At 39.2% G+C, this 12,837-nt stretch overlaps 1 protein-coding gene across 16 annotated transcripts in view; it reads left to right on the forward strand.

Annotated features, from left to right (window-relative positions):
* Window positions 1–12,837, forward strand: part of NEK10 (NIMA related kinase 10) — a 243,915-nt gene that overhangs the window by 31,707 nt on the left and 199,371 nt on the right. For 14 of the 16 annotated variants that reach the window (XM_049870764.1, XM_049870748.1, XM_049870753.1 and 11 more), the window contains exons 4-5: window positions 2,970–3,100; window positions 5,001–5,099. In XM_049870764.1, coding sequence (XP_049726721.1) covers window positions 2,970–3,100; window positions 5,001–5,099 — 230 coding nt within the window. Of the gene's footprint in view, window positions 1–1,189; window positions 4,029–5,000; window positions 5,100–12,837 lie in introns of those variants that run through there. The other 2 variants (XM_049870755.1, XM_049870758.1) reach the window with 2 other exon arrangements.

The following is a 12,837-nucleotide window of genomic DNA, read 5'->3' on the forward strand; positions in this document are numbered from 1 at the left end:
CTGAAGAGCTGGAGATCTAAGAGAAAAGGCTGTGAGTTCTGAACTGGTTTCTGAGCTCACATTGCTTTCGTCTGAAGAGAGCTAGTTGCTTCAAGGTTTCTACTGTAAGGTTCCAAGTCTTTGCAACTATAAATGCCAACTCCATTTTTTCCACTGAGTCTCCATCAATTGGTTTCCAGTACCAACTGCCAGGCTACCTTCTCTTATAGTCAGTGTTCTGTGAGTTGTGGTAATGGCAAGGGGGCTTGAGACTCCTTGGCACTGAATGATCACTTATTGTTTGCTGTGTGTCATGACATTTCCTGTGTAACACAGGAAAATTTCCTCATTACTGTGACTTAATGTCCAGTATTATTTGGGTTATCAGTTCACATCCAGAAATCTTCTAATTTGTAATCAAAATTGTATTTAATAAATTCATCTGTACAGTGGGAATAATTATAATGATTAAAAAATATTTATAAAGCACTTAAAATATAGCTGGTCCATCTAAGATACAACTATGGGTCTCTTCCCATCCTGAGCAAGGGAGAGTGAAGAAGACCAAAGACTCAAGGGAGCAGTTAGTCCAAAGGACTAATGGACCACATGAACCACAGCCTACATGACTCTGACACCAGAAGAACTAGATGGTGCCCGGCTACCACTACCAACTGCCCTGACTGGAATCACAACAGAGGATCCAGTACAGAGCAGGAGAAAATTGTAGAACAAAAAAATGAACTCACAGAAAAGACCGGGCTTGCTAGTCTGACAGAGACTGAAGGAATCCTTGAGACTATGGCCCTAAGATACCTTTCTGACCCGGAAATGGAAGCATTTTTGGAGATCATCTCACAGCCAAACAATAGATAAGCACATAAGAAAAACAATAACACCCGAGAGGAAGACATTCCTTAGAACAATCAATTATAAGATGAGAAGGCAGGAAGGGGTAGATAATCAGGACCAGGACCAGGGCGGAAATGGGGAGAGTGCTGACACACCGTGGGGAATGAAACCAAGGTCATGAAACACTTTATGTACAAACTATTGATGGTAAGCTATTCTGCTCTGTAAACTCTCACCTAAGGCACAATTAAAAAAGAGAAAAGAATATAGCTGGCACACAGCAGGTACTTTATAAATGCTATTTTCTGAATCCTCAAAATAACTTCATGAGTTAAAAACTCTTACGTCCTTTTTACAGGTATGGAAACTGATGCACAGAGAGGTTAAGTAAATTGTCCAAGCTCATGCAGCTGGTTAATGGGGTATGGAAACCCAGAGAATCTGGCCTACAGTTTGTGCTCTTAACCACCAAGCATTGTTGCCTGAAGTGTCCGTTGGATCTGTTGTCTTGTGGCAGTAGTAGATTGACCCGGTGAACACTGAGAAAGAGAGGTAGTTCCACGGGATGGAAGATTTATGAATAATACTTTTATAAACGATCTTTCTTGCTGGAGAATTTAACCATGGCTTGTATACAATGAAGAGGGATTTTCTTTTTAAATTTTTATATTTTGCTGGCTATTATACTACACCCTTCTTATAATGCATTTTTTTCTATAAACCAAATGCCTTATGGGAATGTAGGCATATTCTCTTTCAATAAGGTAATGATGTCTGTATGCTGATTTCTATCAAATACTTTAATGGAATAAGACAACAAGTGTGACGTATTATAGCTTTATTTGATAATTATATATGGAATGATTTAATGAAAAAATGAATCCTGTATCTTGTTGTTTTATACTTTTCTTAGCTCATCTGTGTTAATTTAGCTAATTTAGAACATCCCCAATTGGCACTTTGGAAACAAGTTGGTATTTGCCTTCACTATGCTCAACTTGCTGCGAACCAAAGGGTCAGCAGTTTGAATCCACCTGTCGCTTCTTGGAAACTCTTTGGGCCATTTCTACTCTGTTCTATAGGGTCGCTATAAGTTGCAATTGGCTTGACGGCAGCGGGTTTTTTTTTGTTTGTTTGTATGCTCAACTTTAGAGTGGTACTAGAAACAAATCTCATGGCTTCAAAATTATAAGTAAATATTGATAAATCAAACTATTTGAGTACTGATAAGTTGCTCTTTTATTATACAAATAATTAACCAGTTCATATTATGTTGCTATTATTGTTAGGTGTTGTTGAGTCTGTTCCCACTCATAGCGACCCTATGTACAACAGAATGAAACACTGCCTGGTCCTCTGCCATCCTTACAATCATTGTTATGCTCGAGGCCATTGTTGCAGCCACTGTGTCAATCCATCTCATCGAGGGTCTTCGTATTATAAGTAGGGCATGTTCAAGTCGTTGTAGTGAATTTAAATGAGTTTTTAGTTTTCTTGTGGTTAGTCCTGTAGTATATTTTAATGGTATTTATAAATACAGTCGAATAATCAGAAAGTCAAGACTTTTATATCTTTTTTTCCCTAACACCCACGGCGCACAGTGCGCAGATTTGGTAAATGTTGAAGAATGAACGGATGGAGTGCAATGAATGAATGATGATTTACTCTCAGTCTGGACCCCTCACCAGAGTGTTCTAGCTGGGTCCTGAAACTCTCTAGTCAGCTCGCACGTTTGAGTCATCCAACAAGCTTTAGAAACTCCAGGCCTTACCCCGGACCTGTATCCTCAGCACTCTTTGAGGTAGTGGGGGTACGGCATTGAACAAAAACAGGCAAGTTCCTGCTCGCAGTGAGGTGACATTATAACCAAGGGAGACTGGAAGTCAATAAATAACTCTAAGATGTGTCGGATGGTGTTATAAGCTGTGAAGTCAAATAAAGCCGGTAGCACAGAGTGAGGAAAATTTAAGTCAGCAGTGTTTAAATCTTGGAAGAACCCTGCAGTGGACGTAGCTACCATGTTAATCATTGGCTTGGGGTGGGGGGAGCTCCCTTCATCCTGCTCCACCCCCATTTTGTCGCTTTCTCTACCCTGTGCTGAGGTGTGAGCCTCACGTACTCTGCTTCTATTTCTGTAGCTTCCAGCCATTACCTTCGATAGTGCCCCGAATAGCATGACGAAGTCTGAGCCCGCCATGAAGGCAGGTGGACCCAGAACTCGAGGTCAGTGGCATGAGTCCACAGAAGCTGTTGAACTTGAAAATTTTAGGTAAGAAACCCAATAGCTCCCTTGTCTTCAGCAATCTGTTCTAATTAGCCCTAAGCTTTCTTTAGGCGTGCCATAGTAGCTAAAGTTTTAAACCCATTTCAAAATTTACCACAGGGATTCTTCACTTAATAATTTCGGTGAGTGCTTAAACCATTCCCCAAAATTCTGTGTAAATAATAGGCTTAATGGCTGCAGGTGACGCTGACTGGGGGTTTTGGGACACAGTGCTGACATACCTCTGGCGTTGGCTCAATGAGGAAATGGTTCCAGATTGTTGACCCGCCTAGGTGGATTCCCAGCTTTGTCTTTAGCTTTTGGCCTGGCCACGTCTTTCCAGTAAGGAGAAGGCATAAAAGAAGCCCTTGTGATAAAGAGATGTGGTAGCTAAAGAATGTGGTTGTCAAAGCAACCGAAGTTTTCAGTTGGAGGGATCTTGCCTCACCTTTAACACTGAAAGGGTCAGCCCATGTTTATCTCTCCTGTCACCATGTAGATCTCCTAAAAGCTGCATGTTCCTGAGGGCCACACCCCTTCCAGAAGCTGGTTCTCAGTGCTACAACGTGCTTAGGTCATCTGGGACTAAGAGTCACTTAAATAATGAATGGCATGAAATACCAATATGAATGTTATAGAGTGACCATTTGACCTAGATTTTGTTTCTCCTTCATTTTATGACAGTGGTTTTAACGCCCCAGAAAGGTCACATGGACATTAATAGGTCCATATTTTTAAAAAATATTTTTAGGGAGGATCATCAAATACTTGAAGTATTGTTACACATTCAGTCTTCCCATGTCCGGGTACTAGGAAACCGTCACAGCCCTCACCTGGCTAGGATGTGGACACGCCATCCAATGGCATCTGAGAGGCTATGAAGGCAGAACTTGACAGATGGCAACATAAGATGACAGCGTTTGCCTTTCAGGTGGTATGTGGATGCAATTCCGGCTTGTCTGGCCTAGGTTTTCAAATGAATGGCTTTTATACACACACACACACAAAAATAGCGTTATCACAGATTCTGTGGCATTGAATCCCTTTTGTGCATTAGTTCTTATCCTCTTCCAGTCTTTGAGTGGAATGTTTTGGGGTATTTTTTAACCTCTATGGTGGACTGTAACATCAGCAACAAGAAGCCGAAACTGGAATAGCTCAAGACTGTTAAAACAAACACACACAACAAACAAACAACAATAACAAAAATGCTCACATTTGATGGGGCGTAGACTGTTTTTAATAAATCCCTGTTATCCCCAAGGAATCTCTGAATGGTGCAGACGGTTAAGACATTTCGGCTGCTAATTGAATAATTGGAGGCTTGAGTCCACCCAGAGACACCTAAGAAGAAGGGCTGGTGATCTGCTTCCCCAAATCAGCCCTTGAAAACCCTGTGGAGCACAGTTGTACTTTGATGCACCTGGGGTCTCCATGGGTCAGAATTGACTCCACAGCACTGGTGGTGCTGGGTGAGGAAATGTGTGTGCCAACCCCTGGAGCTGGCAGCTATAGCAGCTGAATGGAGTGGAGGGTGAGTGGGTGGGAAAATGAAGGGAGGAAATTCTTCTCTGCTTGTTGCACGGCTGTCCAAATAATATGCCCCCGCCGTTCTTTCTCTCCATATGCCCCTCTTCCTCCCTCCACCCAATTTTAGATGTTAAATGTTTATAGGAGATAATTGAGTTAATATGGTGAGATGGAATACATGTGCTTGATTATAATCTATATTATTGACTTCATAAGTTCCTAATTTAACAATTGGTGCTTGCCTTTAGGCATGTGTTAAACCCCAAGCGTTCTTCTATATTTGTATGAATATAAATAATCTTTGTCTGCATTGTTAACTTTGAGGCAGCCTCAATAAAGTCAGTTACAAAATGCTTTTCTGTTTGTTTCATCTCAGTATAAACTACAAGAATGAGAGAAATTTCAGCAAACATCCCCAGCATGAACTATTTCAGGAGATCTTTACAGCCCTGGTGAAAAATAGACTCATATGCAGGTAAGAATGTCTCAGGAAAGACAAACAGACATTTAGCCAAGAATGGTGTATTTTATATATTTTGTCTGTAGACTATCATTCGAAGCAGCTTAAAAAATTGAACACAACGTAATTCAAAGATAAAACAGAACAAAGGCCAGTTAGGATGAGGTGAATAAATAGGCCTTGAAGATGAGCTAATTCAAATCACTCTGGTTAGGTGCTGAATTTAGCTGAATTTCCTAAAAGATAAGGTGGAGTGGGAAAACCTCAAGTTAGGTTGTTCCCCCCCCCCTTTTTTTTTCCTGGTATCTAAGCACAAGGAGGAGGTTATTGTGTGAGTCTTTATGGAAAAGCCATTCGGTAACACCACGGACAACATTTTTCTAGTAGTTTTGCAGTAGATACAATTACTGAGTAAATGGGCTGCTCCATCCTTGACCTTGGGGACAGAAAGGATGAGTGTGCACCATCCAGCCACAGTCTGATCAAGACATTTCTTCACAGGACCAAACCAAATGTTCTGCTTGCCTTCTGATCGATCTTAACACAGGCACAGGGTTGAGTCTGAAGAAGAAGGGTTAGGCCTCTAGGTTCCTTCTCACATAGCAGGGGTTTTTAGTGAGCTACTGACTGGTGCTGGACTACAGCCAGGACTTGAATTTTCTATCCTTTATGTGCCTGTTGGAGCCCTAGTGGCCCAGAGGTTAAAAGCTCGGCTGATAACCAGAAGGTTGGCAGTTGGAATCCACCAGCCGCTCCTTGGAAACCCTATGGGGCCGTTCTACTCTGCCTCAATAGGATCACTGTGAGTCGGAATTGACTTGAAAACAATTTGGTTTGGTGGTTTTTTTTTTTTTTTTTTTTATGTGCTGGTTAAGCAGTTCCTGGGTAGTGTAAATGGTTACATGCTTGGCTACTAATTGAAAGGTTAGTGGTTTGAATCTACCCAGAGGCACCTTGGAAAAAAGACCTGGCAGTGTACTTCTAAAAAATCAGCTGCTGAAAACCCTGTGGAGCAAAGTTCTACTCTGAAACATGAAGCCGCCATGAGCTGATGGCAACTGGAAAAAAATCAACTTGACGGCACCCATGCTGGTTGAAGTGAGATCTGGGTGTGCTGCGTGCCAGCTGTGAAGGAGGTGCCCGTCATTTTGCCAGCTAGGACCCTGCCTTTCACATTCCCCCAGAAGAGACCCAGTCTCTCTCCCCACAGGCATTGGCTGGAAGGATACCTATAAAGAACCTTGAACCTTCCCCATCACTTTGGGACTTGATTGCGATCTCAATTCTATCCCAGTTAGAAAGGGAAGAAATGACTTTATTCGGAAAAATTGGAGAAGTATTACTAATTGAATGCCTTGACCAAAATAAAACCTGGACTTGACCGAGTGCATTAGCTGATTTTTTTAAAAATAATTTTTATTGTGCTTTAAGTGAAAGTTTACAAATCAAGTCAGCCTCCCACACAAAAACCCATATACACCTTGCTACACACTCCCAGTTACTCTCCCCCTTATGAGACAGCCTGCTCTCTCCCTCCACTCTCTCTTTTTGTGTCCATTTCGTCAGCTTCTAACCCCCTCCACCCTCTCATCTCCCCTCCAGGCAGGAGATGCCAACATAGTCTCAAGTGTCCACCTGATCCAAGAAGCTCACTCCTCACCAGCATCCCTCTCCAACCCATTGTCCAGTCCAATCCATGTCTGAAGAGTTGGCTTCGGGAATGGTTCCTATCCTGGGCCAACAGAAGGTCTGGGGGCCATGACCATGGGGGTCCTTCTAGTCTCAGTCAGACCATGAAGTCTGGCCTTATGAGAATTTGGGGTCTGCATTCCACTGTTCTCCTGCTCCCTCAGGGGTTCTCTGTTGTGTTCCCTGTCAGGGCAGTCATCGGTTGTAGCCAGGCACCATCTAGTTCTTCTGGTCTCAGGATGATGAAGTCGCTGGTTCATGTGGCCCCTTCTGTCTCTTGGGCTCGTAATCGCCTTGTGTTCTTGATGTTCTTCATTCTCCTTTGATCCAGATGGGTTGAGACCAATTGATGCATCTTAGATGGCTACTTGCTAGCGTTTAAGACCCCAGATGCCACTCTTCAAAGTGGGATGCAGAATGTTTTCTTAATAGATTTTATTATGCCAATTGACTTAGATGTCCCCTGAAACCATGGCCCCCAGACTCCTGCCCCTGCTACGCTGGCCTTCAAAGCATTCAGTTTATTCAGGAAACTTCTTTGCTTTTGGTTTAGTCCAATTGTGCTGACCTCTCCTGTATTGTGTGCTGTCTTTCCCTTCACCTAAAGTAGTTCTTATCTACTATCTAATTAGCGAATGCCCCTCTCCCACCCTCCCTCCCTCCCCCCTCTCCCACCCTCCCTCCCTCCCCCCTCTCATAACCACGAAAGAATGTTTTCTTCTCAGTTTAAAGTATTTCTCAAGTTCTTATAATAGTGGCCTTATATAATATTTGTCCTTTTGCAACTGACTAATTTCACTCAGCATAATGCCTTCCAGGTTCCTCCATGTTATGAAATGTTTCACCGATTCCTCACTGTGCTTTATCGATGCGTAGTATTGCATTGTGTGAATATACCATAATTTATCCATTCATCTGTTGATGGGTACCTTGGTTGCTTCCATCATTTTGCTATTGCAAACAGTGCTGCAATAAACATGGGTGTGCATATATCTGTTCGTGTAAAGGCTCCTATTTCTCTAGGATATATTCCAGGGAGTGGGATTGCTGGATCGTATAGTAGTTCTATTTCTAGCTTTTGAAGGAAGCACCAAATCGATTTCCAAAGTGGTTGTACCATTTGGCATTCCCACTAGCAGTGTAGAAGTGTTCCAATCTCTCCACAGCCTCTCCAACATTTATTATTTTGTGTTTTTTTGATTAATGCCGGTCTTATTGGAGTGAGATGAAATCTCATTGTAGTTTTGATCTGGATTTCTCTAATGGCTAATGATTGTGAACATTTCCCCATATATCTGTTAGCTACCTGAATGTCTTCTTTAGTGAAGTGTCTATTCATATCTTTTGCCCATTTTTTAATTGGGTTATTTGTCTTTTTGCAGTTGAGTTTTTGCAGTATCATGTAGATTTTAGAGATCAGGTGCTGATCAGAAATGTCATAGCTAAAAACTTTTTCCCAGTCTGTAGGTAGTCTTTTTATTCTTTTGGTGAAGTCTTTGGATGAGCATAGGTATTTGATTTTTAGGAGCTCGCAGTTATCTAGTTTTTCTTCTACGTTCTTTATAATGTTTTGTAACGTTATATAATGTTTATAATCTTTCCTAATGTTGTCCCTATTTTTTCTTCCATGATTTTTATCATTTTAGATTTTATATTTAGGTCTTTGATCCATTTTGAGTTCATTTTTGTGCATGGAGTGAGGTATGGGTCATGTTTCATTTTTTTACAGATGGATATCCAGTTATGCCAGCACCCTTTGTTAAAAAGACTGTCTTTTCCCCATTTAACTGTTTTGGGGCCTTTGTCAAATATCAACTGCTCATATGTGAATGGATTTATGTCTGGATTGTCAATTCTGTTCCATTGGTCCATGTATCTGTTGTTGTACCAGTACCAGGCTGTTTTGACTACTGTGGCGGTATAATAGGTTCTAAAATCAGGTAAAGTAAGGCCTCCCACTTTGTTCTTCTTTTTCAGTAATGTCTTATTTATCCGGGGCCTCTTTCCCTTCCATATGAAATTGGTGATTTGTTTCTCCATCTCATTAAAGAATGTCCCTGGGATTTGGATCGGAATTGCATTAAATGTATAGATCGCTTTTGATAGAATAGACATTTTTATAATGTTAAGTCTTCCTATCCACGAGAAAGGTATGTTCTTCCACTTATATGAGTCTCTTGTGGTTTCTTGCAAAAGTGTATTATAGTTTTCTTTGTATAAGTCTTTTACATCTCTGGTAAGATTTATTCCTAAGTATTTTATCTTCTTGGGGGCTGCTATAAATGGCATTGATTTGGTGATTTCCTCTTCGATGTTCTTTTTGTTGGTGTAGAGGAATCCAACTGATTTTTGTATGTTTATCTTGTATCCTGATACTCTGCTGAAGTCTTCTATTAGTTTCAGTAGGTTTCTTGAGGATTCCTTAGGGTTTTCTGCATATAAGATCATGTCATCTGCAAATAGAGATACTTTGACTTCTTCCTTGCCAATCTGGATGCCCTTTATTTCTTTATCTAGCCTAATTGCTCTGGCTAGGACTTCCAGCACAATGTTGAATAAGAGTGGTGATAAAGGGCATCCTTGTCTGGTTCCTGATCTCAATGGGAATGTTTTCAAGCTCTCTCCCTTTAGGGTGATGTTGGCTGTTGGCTTTGTATAAAAAAAAAAAAAAAATTTTCTGCCCTTTATTATATTGAGAAATTTTCCTTCTATTCCTGTTTTGCTGAGAGTTTTTATCATGAATGAGTGTTGAACTTTGTCAAATGCCTTTTCTGCATCAATTGATAGATAAAATCATGTGATTCTTGTCTTTTGTTTTATTTATGTGGTTTAGATTACATTAATTGTTTTTCTAATGTTAAACCATCCCTGCATACCTGGTATGAATCCCATTTGGTCACGGTGAATTATTTTTTGATATGTTGTTGAATTCTATTGGCTAGAATTTGGTTGAGGATTTTTGCATCTACATTCATGAGGGATATAGGTCTATAATTTTCTTTTCTTGTGATGTCTTTACCTGGTTTTGGTATCAGGGATATGGTGGCTTCATAGAATGAATTTGGTAGTATTCCATCCTTTTCTATGCTCTGAAATACCTTTCGTAGTAGTGGTGTTAACTTTTCTCTGAAAGTTTGGTAGAACTCTGCAGTGAAGCTGTCCAGACCAGGGCTTTTTTTTTGTTGGGAGTTTTTTAATTACCTTTTCAATCTCTTCTTTTATTATGGGTCTATTTAGTTGTTCTACCTCTGTTTGCATTAGTTTAGGTAGGTAGTGTTTTTCTAGGAATTCATCCATTTCTTCTAGGTTTTCAAATTTGTTTGAGTATAGTTTTTCATAGTAATCTGATATGATTCTTTTAATTTCAGTTGGGCCTGTTGTAATATCGCCCATCTCATTTCTCATTCGGGTTATTTGCTTCCTCTCCTGTTTTTCTTTTGTCAGTTTGTCCAGTGGTTTATCAATTTTGTTGATTTTTTTAAAAAAACAGCTTTTGGTCTTAATTTTTTCAATTATTTTTCTGTTTTCTATTTCATTCAGTTCAGCTGTAATTTTTATTATTTGTTTTCTTCTGGTGCCTGTGGGTTCCTTTTGTTGCTCTCTTTCTATTTGTTCAAGTCGTAGTGATAATTCTTTGATTTTGGCCCTTTCTTCTTTTTGGATGTGTGCATTTATTGATATAAATTGGCCTCTGAGCACCGCTTTTGCTGTGTCCCAAAGATTCTAATAGGAAGTGTTTTCATTCTCATTGGATTCTATGAATTTCTTTACTCCATCCTTAATGTCTTCTATAATCTAGTCTTTTTTGAGCAGGGTATTGTTCAGTTTCTAAGTGTTTGATTTCTTTTCCCTGCTTTTTCTGTTATTGATTTCCACTTTTATGGCTTTATGGTCAGAGAAGATGCTTTGTAATATTTCATTGTTTTGGATTCTGCTTAGGCTTGCTTTATGACCTAATATGTGGTCTATTCTAGAGAATGTTCCATGTGTACTAGAAAAGAATGTATACTTGGCTGCTGTTGGGTGCAGTGTTCTGTATATGTCTATGAGGTCAAGTTGGTGAATTGTGGCATTTAGATCTCCTGCGTCTTTATTGAGCTTCTTTCTGGATGTCCTGTCCTTCACCGAAAGTGGTGTGTTAAAGTCTCCTACTATTATTGTGGAGCTGTCTATCTCACTTTTCAATGCTGATAGAGTTTGTTTTATGTATCTTTCAGCCCTGTCATTGGGTGCATAAATATTTAATATGGTTATATCTTCTAGGTGTATTGTCCCTTTAATCATTATATAGTGTCCTTCCTTATCCTTTCTGATGGATTTAACTATAAAGTCTATTTTGTCAGAAATTAATATTGCTCTTTTTTGATTGTTGTTTGCTTGGTATATTTTTCTCCATTCTTTGAGTTTTAGTTTGTTTGTGTCTCTAAGTCTGAGGTATGTCTCTTGTAAGGAGCATATAGGTGGATCTGGTTTTTTAATCCATTCTGCCACTCTCTGTCTCTTTATTGGTTCATTTAGTCCATTTACACTCAGGGTAATTATGGATAGGGATGAATTTAGTGCTATCATTTTGATGTCTTTTTTTGTGTGTTGACAGTTTCTTTTTCCCACTTGATTTTATGTGCTGAGTAGATTTTCTTTATATATTGTCCTTTCTTCATATTTGTTGTTGCTGATTTTGTTTCTGCTGAGCCTGTATTTTTCCCTTGTATTTTATTTTGATGAGTAGGATAGTTTGTCTGCTTTATGGTTACCTTATTATTTACTCCTATTTTTCTAAATTTAAAACTAACTTTTATTTTTTTGTATTGCCGTATCTTCCTCTCCATATGGAAGGTGTAGGATTACATTTCTTAGTCCTTCTTTATTATTTTAATGTTGTCTTCTTTTATATAATAACATCGCCATTACCCTGTGTTGGGCCTTTTTTTTTTTTTATAATCTTGCTTTGTTTTTTTGCATTTCCCTGTCTGGGTTGACTTCTGGTTGCTCTGCCCAAGTGTTCTAGTTTTAGGTTGATACCTGATATTATTGATTTTCTAACCCAAGAACTCCCTTTAGTATTTCTTGTAGTTTTGGTTTGGTTTTTACCAATTCCCTCAAATTGTGTTTATCTGGAAATGTCTTAATTTCACCTTCATATTTAAGAGACAGTTTTGATGGATATATGATTCTTGGCAGGCAATTTTTTTCCTTCAATTTTTAAAATATGTCATCCCATTGCTTTCTTGCCTGCATGGTTTCTGCCGAGTAGTCTGAGCTTTTTCTTATTGGCTCTCCTTTGTAGGTGACTTTTCTTTTATCCCTCACTGCTCTTATAATTCTCTCTTTATCTCTGGTTTTGACGAGCTTGATTACAATATGTCTTGGTGACTTTCTTTTAAGATCTACCTTATGTGGAGTTCGATGAGCATCTTGGATAGATATCTTCTCATCTTTCACAATATCAGGGAAGTTTTCTGCCAACAAATATTCAACAATTTTCTCTGTATTTTCTGTTATCCCTCCCTGTTCTGGTACCCCAATCACTCGTAGGTTATTTCTCTTGATAGAGTCCCACATGATTCTTAAGGTTTCTTCATTTTTTAAAATTCTTTTATCTGATTTTTCTTCAAATATATTAGTGCCAAGTGATTTATTTTCGAGTTCAGAAATTCTAGCTTCTACTTGCTCAATTCTGCTCCTCTGACTTTCTATTGAGTTATCTAATTCTGTAATTTTATTGTTAATCTTCTGAATTTCTGATTGCTGTTTGTCTACGGATTTTTCCAGCTTATTAAACTTTTCATTATGTTCCTGAATAATCTTTCTAATTTCTTCAGTTGCTTTATCTGTGTGTTCTTTGGCTTGTCTGCATATTGCCTCATTTCCTTTCTGATGTCTTGAAAGGTTCTGTATATTAAACTTTTGTATTCTGCATCTGGTTATTCCAGGAATGCACTTTCATGTAGAAGATCCCTGGATTCTTTCTTTTGAGAGCCCGTTGAGGTGATCATGGTCTGTTTCTTTACGTGACTTGATACTGACCGTTGTCTCCGAGCCATCTGTAAGTTATTGTATTAGT

The sequence above is a fragment of the Elephas maximus genome, chromosome 27 (genome assembly GCF_024166365.1).
Source record: "Elephas maximus indicus isolate mEleMax1 chromosome 27, mEleMax1 primary haplotype, whole genome shotgun sequence".
Lineage (NCBI taxonomy): Eukaryota > Metazoa > Chordata > Mammalia > Proboscidea > Elephantidae > Elephas > Elephas maximus.